Source organism: Catharus ustulatus, chromosome 4 (genome assembly GCF_009819885.2).
Source record: "Catharus ustulatus isolate bCatUst1 chromosome 4, bCatUst1.pri.v2, whole genome shotgun sequence".
Classification (NCBI taxonomy): Eukaryota; Metazoa; Chordata; class Aves; order Passeriformes; family Turdidae; genus Catharus; species Catharus ustulatus.
In genome coordinates this window covers 3,972,716-3,991,656 of record NC_046224.1, presented here as the reverse complement: position 1 = coordinate 3,991,656, position 18,941 = coordinate 3,972,716, and the positions used below count along the sequence as shown (strand labels likewise).

The 18,941-nt window shown below is 48.3% G+C and overlaps 1 protein-coding gene across 1 annotated transcript; it reads right to left on the bottom strand.

Annotated features, from left to right (window-relative positions):
* Nucleotides 1–9,647: 9,647 nt before the first annotated feature.
* Nucleotides 9,648–15,145, bottom strand: LOC116995168 (endonuclease domain-containing 1 protein-like). The gene is made up of 3 exons (XM_033057561.1): nucleotides 15,061–15,145; nucleotides 12,216–12,534; nucleotides 9,648–10,196 (listed from the first exon to the last, which is right to left on the bottom strand). The coding sequence occupies exons 2-3, from the start codon at nucleotides 12,498–12,500 to the stop codon at nucleotides 9,648–9,650; spliced, it is 834 nt and encodes a 277-aa protein (XP_032913452.1). The 5' UTR covers nucleotides 12,501–12,534; nucleotides 15,061–15,145.
* Nucleotides 15,146–18,941: the final 3,796 nt, after the last annotated feature.

The window sequence follows — 18,941 nt, the reverse complement described above, 5'->3', positions numbered from 1 at the left end:
GGCTGGTTTGACCAAAGTTTTTTTAAACAGACTGTTTCAGTGATGTGGTTCCTTTTCTCTCTGTTAACCTGGAACGGATGCCTTAAACAAAGAGGGGTTTAGCCAGAATGAGGGAGAAGGCCAAGAAGAAGCAGAGCTGGGGCAAATTCCTCCTTTTTGCTGAGGCCCATCTGACATAACAAAGCTGAGCCCAACAGTGGTCACATCATTAGAAGGGGCCATAAAGCAGCAGAGACCCCCAAAGTGTCCCCAACCCCACAGTGCTGCATGACACAGGGTAAACCCCTCCCAGGGTCAAGTGGGGCAATTCCACATAAGGCTGAATGCACAGAACCCTTTGAACTCTTTGTTGCACAGGCCCCCACCGTTAAGGATCAAGAGTCAGGACATGAAAGTTGCAGGTTTTATTGCTGGAGTTATAGGGGTGTCTTGTGTGAGCTGTTGGCACCCTGGCCAACTTTGTTCATGCCCATTCACAGGAGAAGTAACTGGTGTCTGATACTGACACTTGTGTGGGTGTTACAGGATCCTCAGATTGCCCTTGGACACCCAGTGCCCTGCAAGGATGCTCTGGGCACTGAAACATCACTGGTGGATGCTGGAAATCTCAGTGAGAAGTAACTTGTGTTTTATATAAGACATGACCCGGCAATCCAGCACTGCAGCAAATGACTTGTATTGTAAACTCTTACAAACTAAATGATGTGGCACACAGTGATCTTTTACAACCATTGAATACATTTCCCCAAGTCAATTTCCCATAAATCTGCAGCAAAGCTTCAGAAGCAGAGTAGAGAATAAAGGTGTGGAAGCAATGCACCACAGCAATTTAGCTTTGGCTGCTCAAAGCTTTCTATGTATCTGATACCAAAGCCTGCCTGTCTGATACAACAGGTTGTACTCTCAAGATGCACTTCCAAAAGCAAGCAAACAAAAGCATGTCCCAGGATCATATAATCACTGAATTGTTGGGTTCTGGAGGGACTTTTCAAGATGATCTAGTCCACACTCCGGGCTCAAGCAGGATGAGGCAGAGCAGGTTGTCCAGAATCATGGTTGGGGTTTGGGTATGTGCAGCCATGGAGATGTCCAGACAAGATGTCTGGGCAGCCTGAGGTGCCCTGGTGGCACAGCCTTGCTAAGGAGGGGAGGGACAAGTCAGCTGCACTCTGTCAGGGAGAGCTAAGGAGGAGAGGACTCGTCCCTGAGAGCTCTCTCCTGAGATGGGCAGCAAAGCAAAGCAGCTGGAGGCTCTGGCCACGGCTTTGTGCCTTTGGGCAGAGGAGGAGGTGCCCTGAGGGACAGAGCTGCAAACACAGCAGACAAGGAAGCAGCACAGAAGGTGCACAGGACATTTGTCCCCCTGTGCTCTGCTCTGCTGAGAGCCCAGCTGCAGTGCTGCCTCCAGCTCTGGGGCCCACAGCTCAAGAAGGATGCAAAGCTGTTGGAGTGGAGTCCAGTGCAGGCCATGAAGGTGCTCTGAGGGCTGGAGCCCATCTGCTCTGGAGAGAGGCTGAGAGAGCTGGGCATGTTCAGCCTGGAGAAGGCTCCAGAGAGTCCAGTACCTACAGGATGTCTAAGAGGGCTGGAGAGGCTCTTTGAGCAAGTGGATGGAGTGACAGGACAAGAGGGAATGGTTTCACACTGATGGAGGGCAGGCTTAGATGGGATATTCTAAAGAAGTAAATTGCTGGGAGCAGGCTGTGGTACGAACAGAAGTTATCCAGAGCTATTCTGACTGCCCCATCCCTGGAAGCGTTCAAGGCCAGGCTGGGGAGAGCTTGGAACAATCTGGGGTACTGGAAGGTGTCCCTGCCTGTGATAGGCAGGTCAAAATGAGATGATCTTGAAGGCTTTAAGGTCCCATCAAAACCAACCCATTCAGTGATTCTGTGGCATGTGGGAACAACTCCTGAGGCTTTTCTGTCAAGGATGTGAGCCTTATTTCTAGGCACAGGAATTTTTGAACAGAGTAACCCCTCTCCCCGCATAGATCCCAACCAACATTTTCTCCAGATCCCACAGCCCAAGGATATTCACCTTGTTCTTGTTCCTCTTGTTCTCAGCGATGGCCCCCCAAGACCTCAAGGGTTTTTTGTTCTTCACACAGCAGGCAGCTGACCAGATGTGGCTGGGTATATTAACCCTCCCATTGGAGATGTAGGTGTGCCCAGGTACAGCACCCGTGATGACATAGGTGGTATCACAGCCCTTACTGTTATTGGACATCATTTTATTCTCGTAGATTCTCCAGACATTCTGGTTAAATGTTCTATCCTGAGGGACAATATGCATGAGGGTGAAGGTAGCCCAACTGCTATTGACATCAGTTTGGTGGCTACTGGGACTCAAGTGACCACGGTCCAGATCTGTGAGGTTCTTGTAGTCTTGGTCAATGGCCTGATGCTGGCCAATTACCGTTGAATTGATGCCGTATTCGGGTTCGATGTCACGCTCTTCAGCCATGTTCTTGTTTTAACTGTCGCTGATCAGCTTGACAGGGTAAGAAGAGGAAAAGGTGTCAGTACTGAGGATGCCTGTAAAGAAACAGATTACCGTGGAGCACAATCACTGATTGTCAAAATCTCATTTTTTGTCATCTCAATGTAGGGAAATGAATGAATCAGAGATAAATCATAGAAATGCCCCTCCTGCATGAACATAAAAGCTTTAACTAGAAAGCCGCTCAGAATATGACTACTTTCATTTTGATTTGCGACCTTTGTGATCCAACCTTCCTGTGCTGGTAGCATGGACGGATGCATGAGACAAGGAGCATTTTCCACTCCTAGGACTGAAAGGTGAATTAGGTGAGACACCTTCTCTGCAAATTCTGCCCTGCCTTCATCCTGTCTCCACAGCCCAGTTCTGCCATGCTCTGATTCTGTGATTCCGTGATTTTATGTGTGGTTGCTACAGGTGTAGCCCAGGCCTGGAACACCAGAGGTTGCCTCCTCTAACCCCATACCCAGGGAGATGTGACAGGAAATCAGTCCTGGAGCTGAGGTTACCCTAGGAGGGTTGCAGTTTCTTTAAGGACGAACAGTTTTGCTCAGGAAGCAAAAAGATCTGATTGTAAATGGAATCTGTGACAGCAGTACTAAGAACGGCTCTGAGAGTTGCTCTGGGCCAGGGAGCATTTTCTGCAGCATCACTCAAAAGAAGTTATAAATAATCAGCCTCTTAGAGGGGTCTGTATGCCAAGTAGAATACTGGGGAATTTAACAAGACCAAAGATTTTTTTGGTGGCCTGCGTTCAAGATCCAGGAGAACATGCCAAGTTGGATAGGGCTTGGAACATGCTAGTCATGTGGCAAGTGGCCTGGCCCATGTAGGAGTGTTAGAATGAGATGGTCTTTAAGGATTCTTCCAACACCAACCATTTTATGATTCTACAAAAAGAGAGATAGTGGAGGCTGCAGTGGTGCAAGACCAGAATTGTTGCTCAAGTTCCTATGTGTAATAAGATGAAAAGATTAGTTTTTCATAATTTTAACTGATTCTTTTTTAACTATAGGGAAACATATTTAGCCTTCCTCGGCAGTAGGGCATGTGTGTTCCTTCCCCGGCTCACCTTCCCCCAAATGCCATCCTGCCACTTTGTCCTTAGCAAAGACAGGAATTGCCTCTTTTTCTCTTCTGCAATTGTCCTGGCCAGTTCCCCTGAAGTTTGTCTGAAGGACATTTGTGAGGGATCCATAGCTTTGGAGTTCTGTCTGTCTGCTGGATCCTTCTGGGCCAAGCCGGAGCCAAAGGTGCTCAGGGCTCACTGCCCATGCATGGAGATCACACCCTTCTGACTGGACTGACACTGCTGCTCCTCACTTTTCACTGCCTCAAACATCACTCCAGAAATCCCTCCACACTTAAGCTGACCCTCTCATCTCCAGTGCCTTTTCCCCCAAGGCTTTGTCCCTGGGCCATCTCAGCCCCGTCTGAGTTTCTCCTCACTTCTCTCACAGCCCTCACAAAGCCTGTTTGACTCTTCACTGGGAGCAGATAAGCTCTGTCAGGAGTGCAGAACAGCTGAGGGTAAAGTGGGGATCAGATCCCTGCAGGACTGGTCGTCCCTCAAGTTTAGCCTCTCTTGGGAGCCTTTTCCCCATTACATGGGCACCCACCATTTCCAGACACAGGGAATGGAATCATTGGGCTTTGTAATGTAACACAAATAATCTGTTACTTTCATCCCATCCGGGGCTGTGTCAGCATTTGATGCCAGGAGACAAAATCCATCCAGGCAGAGGACCTGGGATTGAAGGAACTGTCCAGCAACAGGAGGTGACAGCGATGTGCTCACTCTGTTCTCCTCCAAAGCTGTCCCTGGGGAAAGGGCCGGGTTTGCCCACACCACTGAATTACCTCTGGAGCTTGTTGCTGCACACACCGATGATGAGGGAGATGAGCTTTCAGGAGAGCACTCAGAACCATGACATGTGCACACCAGAGCTTTGAGCAGAACCCAAGAACATTTTGAAAAGCCACATTTCAAGGAAAGGCAGAAAAACCCATATTGTCCTCCCCGGTGTATGATAGGCTCCGAGCAGAGTATTTAGTGCAGTTGGAAGGCCAGATCTCTTACTCTGAGCACAGCACAGTGTGAATGACACTTCTGGTACCTCAGCTTGCTCATGTGCAGCAATTTTCTGTCTCTGTATGCTGCTGTATTGAACTCCGTAAATTCTCTCAGGCGGCTCCACCCACAGCTCTGCTGTAAGTGCAAAGCTTTCTGCACTTCAGCTACAGTTTGCACATGTAAAAGAAGTAAACTTTTGATTTACTGGTGCCCTTAAATTTTTTTTTATTTGTTTATCAGCTGTTTGTGTACTTGTTTCAAATGTGCCTGCAGTGAAATCTGCCAGATGAACAGATAACACACAGCACACATTAGACAACACATTGATGCAGGAAATCACAATATCTTAAACATATACATTTAGTAGCCTTGCACTTTATACACAGAGTTTTCTCTCCTTCAAAGAGAAGGAATGAATGCTAGTTCAAACGTATGTTCCGTGTGCCCATTAGAAAGAGAATTTGCCTTAAGAAGAAAATTTCTTCTTTTTCTGGTCTTTTTGCCATTCTGAAGTGCTAAATCATTTTCTATCATGTGTGTAGAGAGGAGGAGATAATGAGTTAAATTACATTATATAAGAAAACCCAAAAAAACAGGAAGATGAGAATTGACACTTAAAACTGTGTGTGGCAAACTGTTGCACTAAATGACAAGTACTTTTTGTAAAATATAAGGATGGTAGGACACAGAGATGGTCCCTGGAGGTCTGTGTGCTCTTTGTGCTTCAGTGTTCTTGCATATACTTGGAGAAGCTGCTTTGCATTTCCCTGCTTCATTTCTCCTGTCAGAGATCTGTGTGTTTCACTTGTTTATGGTAAAACACTTCAAAATCTTGAATGAGTATTACCGTGGATTCTCTAAGCTTGCTCCAAATGTATTTCCTCCTCAGTTATCCCTCCCCAAGTAATGAAATAGAACTATGCATTTTTTTTTACTTTCTATGGTATAGCTGATATTATGCAGCTGGTGAAGGTCAGATTTATCTGGTCATTTCTGGTGTCTGAACATGCACTGATCAGCTCCAAATCCAGAGTCCTGTTGGGTACACTGTGTCTCCAATTCTCTTAGGAGCATGGTCTGTCAAGAGGTGTTTCCTTCTTCATTGTAATCAGTAGCCAGGAGTTTCAAAACCTCCTGGTATAACAGACCTTCACAGGCTGATCTTCCACAGAAATCAGGCAGAGCCTGGAGCACGGTGTGAGGGTGACTGACATGGGTGATGCTGAAAACTCAGTTTGTATCCCCCAAAAACACTGCCATGGTATCAGTGTTGTCTGCAGCATCTTCGGCTGTGGGGCACAGTGCTTGGGCAGCAACATTCCTGAACACCTCCTCACCTGACCCTCAGAGGTTTTTGGCTGATATTCCTGTGCCAAAGTGCTGTTGCCCAGCAGCAAGGGACATTTTACCCAGGTGTACAGCAAGTGAGAAACTCAGTGCAGGGTGTAGGGCAAGAAACCAACCAAGATAGACAACAGAGAAATAGTTCTTCAGATATCTGAGGTTTAATTTTACAATGTAACTTTATAAAAGTTACCTAACAGGAAATTTTGGCTCCTGGATGGACCAAAGGAGCTTTTCCCAGCAGTTCTCTCAAGCAGAGGCCAGAAGCTGCCACTGTCTTGATTCTCCTCTGTCATTCTCTTTTAGTACTCCACATGGCACCGTGTTCAGTCCACAGAATCTGAACCCTTCGTTAAAATAGAAAAGGACTAAGCAAGGGGCATGATCCAACCCACGTTGCAGTGGAGTGCCTTTAGGTCACAGTGTTTCCTCATATATCCCCGCAAAAATAATATTTCGTTTGTGGCTAAAATCCCTGTGACACAGTGGAGCCCAGACCTGTCCCCAAAGGTGGACAGACACAGAGCAAACTGCAAAATTACCCTGCCATGTCAGTGCAGCTGCATCTTCCCAGGGAGCAGAGGAGCTTCCCAGCCCAGTGTGGGCATGGAGCAGCTCTGGGCTCAGCAAAGGGCTCTATCCCTATTCCCCATGCACACCAGGCTCAGCAGAAAACAGAGGCAATCCCAGATGACAGGTGCCTGGCAGCATGGGTGTGGAGCTGGGGCAGCCCTCTGCTCTGCTCCAGGCTGGGCTGCTGTGAGAAGCACCACCAATAGCTGTGGGAAGGCAGCAGTCAGGCTGATCCTTGGTGTTTTCCAAATATTTCACCTACCTGCTGTGGAAGGCAGGGCATTTCTGCCAAGTGGTAGAGGACTCTCAAATGTCTCTGCTGCAGTCTGAGAATGGCTATTTTTATAGGATCTCCAGGAAGGAAGATGTGTAGGATTTCCCAAACAGGGTTTAGAGTGAGTTTGTCCAGGACTTATGCCAGCACCTGTGTTTGTCCAGAGGACTTCTGCACTGTCTTGGGAGGGGTTTTTGTATTCAATATGCTCCCTCTCCCTTCTAATTGCAATGTTTGATATCACTTGTCAAGGTTACGTGGCTTGAGTTTTTTCACAAGAAATAAACTAAGAAAATTCAGGGAAATGTATACTGTGTTGTGATTGCAGTACTGGAGAGTGGAGATTTTGAAGTGACTCAGAAGATTCCTTTCTCTGAGGGGCTCCTAAGTGTTTCACAAGCTTCTTGTGGAGGGTTGAGCATTTCTGGGTACTGCCAGGGATAAAGGTCCAGGGCAGAACCTGAAATTGATAGAGGAGGGTCTGATGGAGATGATCAAGCAGCCAGTGGCTGCAGAGCCTGGAAAGCAGAGGCAGTGGGCATGGGATGAGCCATGGTGAGGATGAGTGGGGTCACAAGCTGCAGCCAGTGTGCAGAGGTGGGTGAGCAAGTCAGAGGGAGCCACAGCAGAGATGTCTGCAGAAGTGACTCAGCCTGAAATCACCCTTAAGCCTTCACTCCATCAGGTGCTGTGTCAGTATTTCATGCCTACAGAAAAAATCCATCCAGGCAAAGACCTGGGATTGCAGGAGCTGTCCAGCAAAGGGGTGAGAGTGATGTGCTCACTCTGTTCTCCTCCAAAGCACAATCTTCTCCTGGGTCTCTGTGCAGCCCAGCTGGCACAAGGCAGGGCTCTTGCTGCTCTGCCCGTGGCAGCTGGAGCAACAGCAGCACAAGTCCATGGTGCTGCCAGGCAGTGCCCCATGTCTGTGCTGGCATCTGGTTCCTGTGCTCAGGTGTCCAGAGCCCCCAGAGCTGTCCCTGGGGAAAGGGCCTGGCCCCTGGCTGCTGACCCAAGTGGGGTTGGGTGTTGCCCAGGATCCTGCAGCACATCAGCCAGCCCCAGTGGGGATCATAACTCAGGGCAGCTGCAGGGGTCCAGGGTGAATCTCTTTATGCAGCTGACACAGGCCTGGAGTTCTGCTGCCTGTGGTAAGACTTGGGACACCACCAGGCCTGGGGACACTTACATAGACCTGCCTAAATCTGCACCTCCACCAGAACCTATGTTTTAATGCAGCCCACAAAAAGGTTGGTCCTACCTGAGCAATGAGATCAAGCAGAACCATGTACAACAGCTCCTGAGCTGAGCAGTCCACACCCGAGCTGCCACCTCTGATCGTGATGCAGCTTTCATTAGCTGTTGGGACCCTGGCCCACATTGTCCATGCCCATTCACAGGAGAATAACTGGTGTCTGATGCTGACATTTGTGTGGGTGTTATGGCATCCTCAGATTGCACTTGGACCCCCAATCCTGCAAGGGTGCTCTGGACACTGACTTCACTGCTGATAGTTAAAATTTTAGTGCAAAGCAACTTGTGGTTTATATAAGACATGACCCTGCAATCCAGCACTGCAGCAAATAACTTTTATTGTAAGCTCTTGCAAACTGAATGGTGTGACACACAGTGATCTTTTACAACCATTGAATACATTTCCCCAAATCAATTTCCCATAAATCTGCAGAAAAGCTTCAGAAGCAGAGCGGAGAATGAAGGCATGCAAGGAGTGCATCACAGGAATTTCACATTGGCTGCTCTAAGCTTTCTGTGTATCTAATGCCAAAGCCTGCCTGTCTGATACAACAGGTGCTGCTCTCAAGGTGCACTTTCAAAAGCAAGCAAACAAAAGCATGTCCCAGGATCACATAATCACAGAATTGTTGGGTTATGGAGGGACTTCTCAAGACCTTCTAGTCCACACTCCAGGCTCAAGCAGGATGAGCCAGAGCAGGTTGTCCAGAATCATGGTTGGGGTTTGGGTATGTGCAGATATGGAGATGTCCAGACAAGATGTCTGGGCAGCCTGAGGTGCCCTGGTGGCACAGCCTTGCTAAGGAGGGGAGGGACAAGTCAGCTGCACACTGTCAGGGAGAGCTAAGGAGGAGAGGACTCGTCCCTGAGAGCTCTCTCCTGAGATGGGCAGCAAAGCAAAGCAGCTGGAGGCTCTGGCCACGGCTTTGTGCCTTTGGGCAGAGGAGGAGGTGCCCTGAGGGACAGAGCTGCAAACACAGCAGACAAGGAAGCAGCACAGAAGGTGCACAGGACATTTGTCCCCCTGTGCTCTGCTCTGCTCTGCTGAGAGCCCAGCTGCAGTGCTGCCTCCAGCTCTGGGGCCCACAGCTCCAGAAGGATCCAAAGCTGTTGGAGTGGAGTCCAGTGCAGGCCATGAAGGTGCTCTGAGGGCTGGAGCCCATCTGCTCTGGAGAGAGGCTGAGAGAGCTGGGCATGTTCAGCCTGGAGAAGGCTCCAGAGAGTCCAGTACCTACAGGATGTCTAAGAGGGCTGGAGAGGCTCTTTGGACAAGGGGATGGAGTGACAGGACAAGAGGGAATGGTTTCACACTGATGGAGGGCAGGCTTAGATGGGATATTCTAAAGAAGCAAATTGCTGGGAGCAGGCTGTGTTATATAGAGCAAAAGTTACCCAGAGCTGTTCTGACTGCCCCATCCCTGGAAGTGTTCAAGGCCAGGCTGGGGAGGGCTTGGAACAACCTGGGGCAGTGGAAGGTGTCCCTGCCCCTGGCAGGCAGGTCAAAATGAGATGATCTTGAAGGCTTTAAGATCCCATCAAAACCTACTCACTCTGTGATTCTGTGATTCTGTGATTCTGTGACATGTGAGAAAAGCTCCTGAGCCTTTTCCATCAAGGATGTGAGACTTATGCCTTGGCACAGGAATTTCTGAACAGAGTAATCCTTGGTTTCCCATACAGCCCGGACAATATTTGCTCCAGGTCCCACAGCTCGAGGTCCCTCACATAGTTACTGCTCTTGTCATTCTCAGCAATGGCCCCCCAAGCCTTTATGGGCGTTGTGCCCTTCACACAGCAGGCAGCTGACCAGATGTGGCTGGGTACATTAACCCTCCCATCAGAGATGTAGGTGTTCCCAGGTACAGCTCCCGTGATGACATAGGTTTTGTCACAGCCCTGGGTTTTCTGGGCCACCGTTTTGTCCTCGTAGTTTCTCCAGCCACCTTGGTTGAGTGTGCTGTAGAGGGGCACTATGTTGGTGAGGGTGAAGGTAGCCTTCTTGTCATCGCCACTTTGGTGGCCACTGGGACACAAGTGACTACGGTCCAGACCCTGGGCATCACTGTAGTCTTTGTCAATAGCCTGACTCTTGCCAATATCTGCTGAAGTGATCCCGTAGGTATCTATGATGGAATCCTCTGTATCCATATCCCTGCGATAATTGTGCTTGATTAGCTTGACAGGGTAAGAAGAGGAAAAGGTGTCAGTACTGAGGATGCATGTAATGAAACAGATTACCATGGAGCACACATCTCTGATTGTCAAAACCCCATTTTTTCTCATCTCAGTGTAGGCAAATGGATGACTCACAGCAAAATCATAGAAATGCCCGTCCTGCATGAACATAAAAGCTTTAACTAGAACGCAGCTCAGAACGTGGCTGTTCTCATTTTGTCTTGTGACCTTTGTGATCCAGCCTTCAGCCTGTGCTGGGAGCATGGATGGATGCATGAGACAAGTAGCATTTGCCACTCCTAGGATTGAAAGGTGACTTTGGGGAGACACCTTCCCAGCCAAATCTGCTTCCCTTTCCTCCTGTCTCCACAGCCCAAATCTACTCAGGGCTCTCCCTGGATCCTCTCATGCCACACTGTGATTCTGTGATTCTGTGATTCTGTGATTTTATGTGTGGTTGCTACAGGTGTACCCCAGTCCTGGAACACCAGAGGTTGCCTCCTCTAACCCCATACCCAGGGAGATGTGACAGGAAATCAACCCTGGAGTTGAGGTTTCCCTGGGAGGGCTGCAGTTTGTTCAAGGATGAACAGTTTTGCTCAGGAAGCAAAAAGATTTCAATGTAAATGGAATTTGTGAGAGGAATGCTAAGAATGTGTGAGAGGAGCTGATTTGAGCCAGGGAGCATTTTCTGCAGCATCATTCAAAAGAAGTTACAAATGATCAGCTTTAGAGAGGAGCCTGTAATCCCAGAACAGTCCTGGAGAAACTTTATCAATACTCCAAAAAGGCCTCTGGAGAAAGTTAACAAAATCAAAGATTTTCCAGTTATGCTGTGTCTACGGTCTAGGAAGAGATGGTCAGTCATAGGTTTGGAGCATGGTGGCCTGGTGGCAAGTGGCCTGGGCCACGAAGGGGGTTTGGATTGATATGATCTTAAGTGTTCCTTCTAACACAAACCACCCTATGCTTCTATAAAGAAGTTTTTATGCGTCACTAATGTGGAGGCTGCGGTGAGGCAAGAGCAGATTAATTGCTCATGTTCATGTGACTAACAAGTGGAGATTATTATTTTTTTTATAATTTCAACAGGTTGTTGTTCATCGGTAAAGAAGCATATTTAGACTTCTGCTGGAACTGGACTTGATGATCTACCACATTTTCACCCAAAATTCTCACACTACTCTGCCCATGGAAAGGTCCTGAATTTTATGCCCTTGTATTCCTTAATTGGGCTGGCCTGTGTTCCTGGAGGTCTGAAGGACATTTGTGAGGGCTCCATAGCTTTGGAGTTCTGTGTGTCTGCTGGATCCTTCTGGACTAATCCTGAGCCAAAGGTGCTCAGGGCTCACTGCCCATGCATGGAGATCACACCCTTCTGACTGGACTGACACTGCTGCTCCTCACTTTTCACTGCCTCAAACATCACTCCAGAAATCCCTCCACACTTAAACTGACCCTCTCATCCCCAGTGCCTTTTCCCCCAAGGCTTTGTCCCTGGGCCATCTGAGACCCTTCTGAGTTTCTCCTCACTTCTCTCACACTCTCACAAAGCCTGTTTGACTCTTCACTGGGAGCAGATAAGCTCTGTCAGGGGTGCAGAACAACTCAGGGTAAAGTGGGGATCAGATCCCAGCAGGACTGGTGGTCCCTCAAGTTTAGCCTCTCTTGGGAACCTTTTCTCCATCACTTGGTCCCCCACCCCAGCAGGGCACAAGGAGGGGAATCATTGGACTTTGTAATGTAACACAAATTAATTTGATTTGCTGTTGTTGTCAGGTGAAGGCAGAAAACTGGGCAGCTTTGGGATATGATTCATCTCATCCTCCTGCTGATGTCGCAGATGCATCAGAGGAACCACATGGTGCAGGTGTTTGAAGTAAAAGGATAAAATTCCCATCCAGTGTGTGTCCATTTGCATGTGAGTACTGGGGTGGTAGAAAATAGGAGGGGTAATTTAAATACTGGAGCTCATCTGTGAGTGAGTGGAGGGTGATGTGCAGTAAGAGAGAAACTCACCTGAGGCTCAACAAACCATGAGTCGGATCTGTCTCCATGTCCAGGCTTGTAGATGTAAGCAGAGTACACTGGAATTCTGTTGTTTCTGTCATACAGGGTGGTAAAGCGATATTTGTTGTCATAGAACTGGCAGATCCTGGCTGCATTCGTTGGATTCAGGGAATCACTTGGTGGGGTATCCATATAGAAAACCTGACTACATGGACTTTTAAAGCTTGGCACCACCTCGCTGTGTCCCAGCCAGAGGCAGCTCACCAACACCTGCAGCAGCAGCAGCTCCAGCATGGTGGGAGGATTTCAGTGAAGGGCTCTTGCTCCCCTGGAAGGCAAATGCAGAGGGACACTCAGCTTGGACAGAGCTGGGCATGGCCTGGAGGCTTTTTGTGCAGCGGAACAGAGCTGGCAGAGGAGGATGGTATGAGAGAGCAGGAAAGGAGGAATTACTGTCCTGCTGGATAGGGAAAAGTCATGAGGGCAATAAGGATGAAACCTAAACCAGGGTTTAGGTGCCCAGAGGAGGAGTCAGCAGTGGTAGAATTCAGCCTGGGTGAGGAAGGAGCCAAAGCCACCACGAGTGTCATCACCTGTCACTGCAAAGTTATCTTGCAAGTGAGGCACAGCCCTGGGACAAGGTCACCTTTCCCCACCTCCCTCCTGCCCTGAGCGCCTCCCCACAGCAGACACCTGCAGCTGGGCACGGACTCTGCTCAGCCCCTGCAATGCTGAGCTGGGCTTGAATCTCATGGGGCACTGGGCAGGGAAAGAACAGCAGTGCTGCACTTCCTACATGTCCCTGGCCCCATCCAGGTTCAAACAGACACACAGCTCCTCCAGTCAGACCCAATCCTGAACCCCAATGATGCACTTGGGCTCCTGCCTCTCAGCTGGCATTGGGCAATGGCTGTCCTGCTGCTCACCCTGCATTTCCACGTTATCCAAGCCCAGACCCTGAACTTGCAGACATGGAGTGTGGGAGAGCCTTGGTGGGGGATGGTGGTCAGGACAAACTCAGGTGCTCTCTATATTTTGGTCTTGAAGTTTGCAGTTTATTGCATAGGGCGTGGGTAAAGAGGGCCCTGCTTGGAGCTGCCAGCCATAGCTCAGAGCAGGGCAGAGAGAGAGTTTGGGGTGGTAGGAGTTCTAAGAGATAAGTAAGAGGACAAAGTAAGAGAAGTAAATAAGAACTAAGAGAAGGAATTAAGAGACCGAGTTTCTCATTACAATACAATAAATCTTCTTCTATATTGAATATTCTAATTTCCACTAACCAATCTAATACACGATACAAATTCTCTAACATTTGCATGCAACCTATAGAAGTTGCTATATTACCATGTTTTACTGCTTTCTTGTGTGTAAACCTTATCCTGGACCCTTCCTCTTACGCCTGGAGAGAATCTCTGCTGGCACTTTGGTATTTGTGGCACCTGGCATTATCTAAACAAAGGAAGGAATCCTTCAAGCGTCCACATTGTTGCTCTCAGCCACACAGTCAAAAACTGCTATCATTTCTATATCACTTATGGTTTCCATATTCTCAAAATCTTTTGCTAGAAAATCATATTTATAAGGTTTTCCTGATTCATCCTTCCCAACAATGGAGAGAGAAAATGAAGGGGCCAAGCAGACGGTAGCAGCAAGCAGGAGAGATAACACCTCAATCTTATCAGCACAGTGGCTGCTGCAATGCAAGCACTGAGAGGGTGCAGCTCTTCCTGTGGGTGTTTGGGATTCCTGCTGCTGCCCCTCTTCAGCTTTGATGATGGATTTTCCTGTACTGTCAAAGGCATTTTGCAGTACTTTTTGGACAGCCAGCTGTCCCATTTTGTCTTTCTCAGTGCTGATGTGATTCTCAGCTGTCAATAAGATCATTACTTTATGAGAAAAGTGCTGAAAAGCTCCCTGGGATGCTGGCAACAAAGCAAGGGGCTTTGTGTCCTTTCAGAGGCAGCACAGGTTTGGGATGGTAGGGATGCTTCCATTTGCATGGCCAGACACTTAGAGGAGTGATTTATTATCAGCAGCATTTGGAATAAGGCAGGTAGGACAGGCAGTTCAAAGGGTTCCTGGGACAGAAAGCTGCTCCAGCCTCTAAAGCACAAAGCCCAGTTTTGGCTGAGCTGCACCAGGAATGTGGTGTCCAATGATCTAGAAACTGAGAACAGGAACCACAGGTGGTGACTTCTTACAGTACTCTGCAGAGCACAGCCCTATTTACCCCAAATCAATCTGAGAAGTGACTGAGATGTCCTTTAGGGTTACCCACACAATGAGATTAAAATTTATCTAACTAACTTAATCTTACCAATAGATTAGTAATTTTACTTAATAGATACATAGATAAAATCCCTCAATGACAAAGAATAGCTCAGGACACTGCTCACAGCCCCGAATGAGCACAGGACTCTCAAATGCCTCTGCCGCAGTCTCACATTGGCTGCTTTTGTATGATCTCCAAGTAGACAGAGTTGTTGGGTTTACCAAACAGGGTTTAGAGTGAATTTTCTAGGAATACAGCCATCCATATTTTTCTGGAGGACTGTTGCAAGGTCATGAGTTGAGTTTTGGTGCTCAATAAAATCACCTCTCCTTGTTATTCAACAGTTTCATATTAAATTTCAGGTGAGCTGGCTTGAGTTTCTTTTCCAAATCCTTCCTTCCCTTCTTGCCCTCCTGATTGACAGAGAATACTAAAGTGCTGCAAAATTCAGTGCATGCATAAGCTCTGATTGCTCCTTGGAGCTCAATGAATCCAGCCTAGACTTTGTCTTTATATATTTATTGCAAAGCTCAGGGAAAAGCTTTGAGTATTGGAGTGAGTGGTGAGGAAGGAGCAGGAGCTTACCTTGAAGCAGAGTCTCAGAAGAGGCAGCTGAACAGTTCCTTCAGTCTTGTCCCTGAAGAAAGGACTGTTTGAATCCTCAGGAGTGTCACTGCAATATATACCATTTTTATAAGCAGGGAATACCACAGAAAAGAGAAGTTTTCCGTTTTTTGGGTTTTTTTTTTTCAGGGGGTTTGTTCATACCCACCATGAAATAGGTTGACAGTTGTTTGTAATGGTTTCCTCAGAATTTCTCTGAAATTTGCTGACTTGCAGCATGGTGTGTCAGGATCAGTTAACAGGGTCTGGTGACTTCCTTGGTCATTTCATCAATCCCACCAGCTGCAGCTGCTGCTGCTCCAGCTCCTCCATGTGTTTTTGCTCCCAACAGAACATCTCTGGTGACATGAGATGGGCTGGCCTGTCTCTGAGTACACTCAGACAATCACAGGCTGCTCTTCTGCAGCCTCACATAACATCATTGCTATGGCCAGGCAACAAATACTCTTTTGCCTGATGTTCATGGCTTTGTACCAGCTTCATCCCAGCAGCCTGGGAAGGCGAAGGCTCTGGGGATACCTCAGAGCTCCTGCCAGGTCTTTAGGAGCCTACAGGAGAGCTGGAGACAGACTATGGACAAGGGTGTGAAGCTCATAAATGTGCTGGGTTCAGAGTTAATTTTCTTGACAGTGGCAGGTATGGGGCTGTGTTTTTGCAGTTCTACTGCACACAGAGTATATAAGACAGGGATATTTTTGGTTATTTCTGAGCAGAGCTCTCACGGAGCCAAGGCCTTTTCTGCTTTTTGTACTGCCAGGCTGGCCAGGAGGCTGGGGGTACTTGGGAGGTTGGCAGGAGACACAGCCAGGACAGGTGACCCTAAGTGACCTGAGGGATCTTCCAGACCATGTGGCATCATGCTGAGGATATGAAGTGAGGGGAAGAAGAAGAGGACATTTGCAGTGGTGAGTTTTATCTTCCCAGGTAACTGTTAGGTGGGATGACTCCTGTTCTCCTGGAGGTGGGTGGACATTTTTTGTCCATGGGGAATGGGCAAAGAATTCCTTGACTGTGCTTTCCTTGTGTGCACAGCTTTTGCTTTCCCCGTTACACTGTCTTTTTCTCCATCCACGAGTTTTCCAGCTTTTACCCTCCCAGTTCTCTCCCTGATCCCGGTGTCTGGGGAGTGAGGGAACAGCTGTGGGGGTGTGGGTGCAGGCTGGGGAAAAACCAAGACATTAGAAGAAAGTGAAACAGCTTGAAATGCACTGAACGTAGATATAGATTGGATATTATGAAGGAATTTCTTACTGTGGGGTGGTAACACCCCAGCACAGGTTGCCCCCACAAGCTCCCCCATCCCTGGAAGTGTCCATGACCATTTTGGCTTGGGTTTGGAGCAAGCTGAGATACTGGAAGGTGTCCTTGGCCATGAGAGGGCATGGAACTAGCTGGTCCTTAAGGTCCTTTCAATTTCCAAAAGTCCAGGGATAAGAGAGTTATGAATTCGTTGATTCAACCAGAAACATGCAGAGAAATAGGCAGGTTTGACCAAAGATTTTTAAACAGACTGTTTCAGTGATGTGGTTCCTTTTCTCTCTGTTAACCTGGAACAGATGCCTTAAACAAAGAGGGGTTTAGCCAGAATGAGGGAGAAGGCCAAGAAGAAGCAGAGCTGGGGCAAATTCCTCCTTTTTGCTGAGGCCCATCTGACATAACAAAGCTGAGCCCAACAGTGGTCACATCATTAGAAGGGGCCATAAAGCATCAGAGACCCCCAAAGTGTCCCCAACCCCACAGTGCTGCATGACACAGGGTAAACCCCTCCCAGGGAAAAGGGGGGCAATTCCACATAAGCCTGAAGGAACAGAACCCTTTGAACTCTTTGTTGCACAGGCCCCCACCGTTAAGGATCAAGAGTCAGGACATGAAAGTTGCAGGTTTTATTGCTGGAGTTATAGGGGTGTCTTGTGTGAGCTGTTGGCACCCTGGCCAACTTTGTTCATGCCCATTCACAGGAGAAGTAACTGGTGTCTGATACTGACACTTGTGTGGGTGTTACAGGATCCTCAGATTGCCCTTGGACACCCAGTGCCCTGCAAGGATGCTCTGGGCACTGAAACATCACTGGTGGATGCTGGAAATCTCAGTGAGAAGCAACTTGTGTTTTATATAAGACATGACCCGGCAATCCATCACTGCAGCAAATGACTTGTATTGTAAACTCTTACAAACTAAATGATGTGGCACACAGTGATCTTTTACAACCATTGAATATATTTCCCCAAATCAATTTCCCATAAATCTGCAGCAAAGCTTCAGAAGCAGAGTAGAGAATAAAGGTGTGGAAGCAGTGCACCACAGCAATTTAGCTTTGGCTGCTCAAAGCTTTCTATGTATCTGATACCAAAGCCTGCCTGTCTGATACAACAGGTTGTACTCTCAAGATGCACTTCCAAAAGCAAGCAAACAAAAGCATGTCCCAGGATCACATAATCACTGAATTGTTGGGTTTTGGAGAGACTTCTCAAGATCTCCTTGTGCAAACTCCAGGCTCAAACCGGATGAGGCAGAGCAGGTTGTCCAGAATCATGGTTGGGGTTTGGGTATGTGCAGACATGGAGATGTCCAGACAAGATGTCTGGGCAGCCTGAGGTGCCCTGGTGGCACAGCCTTGCTAAGGAGGGGAGGGACAAGTCAGCTGCACACTGTCAGGGAGAGCTAAGGAGGAGAGGACTCGTCCCTGAGAGCTCTCTCCTGAGATGGGCAGGAAAGCAAAGCAGCTGGAGGCTCTGGCCATGGCTTTGTGCCTTTGGGCAGAGGAGGAGGAGCCCTGAGGGACAGAGCTGCAAACACAGCAGACAAGGAAGCAGCAAAGAAGCTGCACAGGACATTTGTCCCCCTGTGCTCTGCTCTGCTGAGAGCCCAGCTGCAGTGCTACCTCCAGCTCTGGGGCCCACAGCTCAAGAAGGATCCAAAGCTGTTGGAGTGGAGTCCAGTGCAGGCCATGAAGGTGCTCTGAGGGCTGGAGCCCGTCTGCTCTGGAGAGAGGCTGAGAGAGCTGGGCATGTTCAGCCTGGAGAAGAGTCCAGAGAGTCCAGTACCTACAGGATGTCTAAGAGGGCTGGAGAGGCTCTTTGGGCAAGGGGATGGAGTGACAGGACAAGAGGGAATGGTTTCACACTGATGGAGGGCAGGCTTAGATGGGATATTCTAAAGAAGCAAATTGCTGGGAGCAGGCTGTGGTACGAACAGAAGTTATCCAGAGCTATTCTGACTGCCCATCCCTGGAAGCGTTCAAGGCCAGGCTGGGGAGAGCTTGGAACAATCTGGGGCACTGGAAGGTGTCCCTGCCTGTGATAGGCAGGTCAAAATGAGATGATCTTGAAGGCTTTAAGGTCCCATCAAAACCAACCCATTCAGTGATTCTGTGGCATGTGGGAACAACTCCTGAGGCTTTTCCGTCAAGGATGTGAGCCTTATTTCTAGGCACAGGAATTTTTGAACAGAGTAACCCCTCTCCCCGCATAGATCCCAACCAACATTTTCTCCAGATCCCACAGCCCAAGGATATTCACCTTGTTCTTGTTCCTCTTGTTCTCAGCGATGGCCCCCCAAGACCTCAAGGGTTTTTTGTTCTTCACACAGCAGGCAGCTGACCAGATGTGGCTGGGTATATTAACCCTCCCATTGGAGATGTAGGTGTGCCCAGGTACAGCACCCGTGATGACATAGGTGGTATCACAGCCCTTACTGTTATTGGACATCATTTTATTCTCGTAGATTCTCCAGACATTCTGGTTAAATGTTCTATCCTGAGGGACAATATGCATGAGGGTGAAGGTAGCCCAACTGCTATTGACATCAGTTTGGTGGCTACTGGGACTCAAGTGACCACGGTC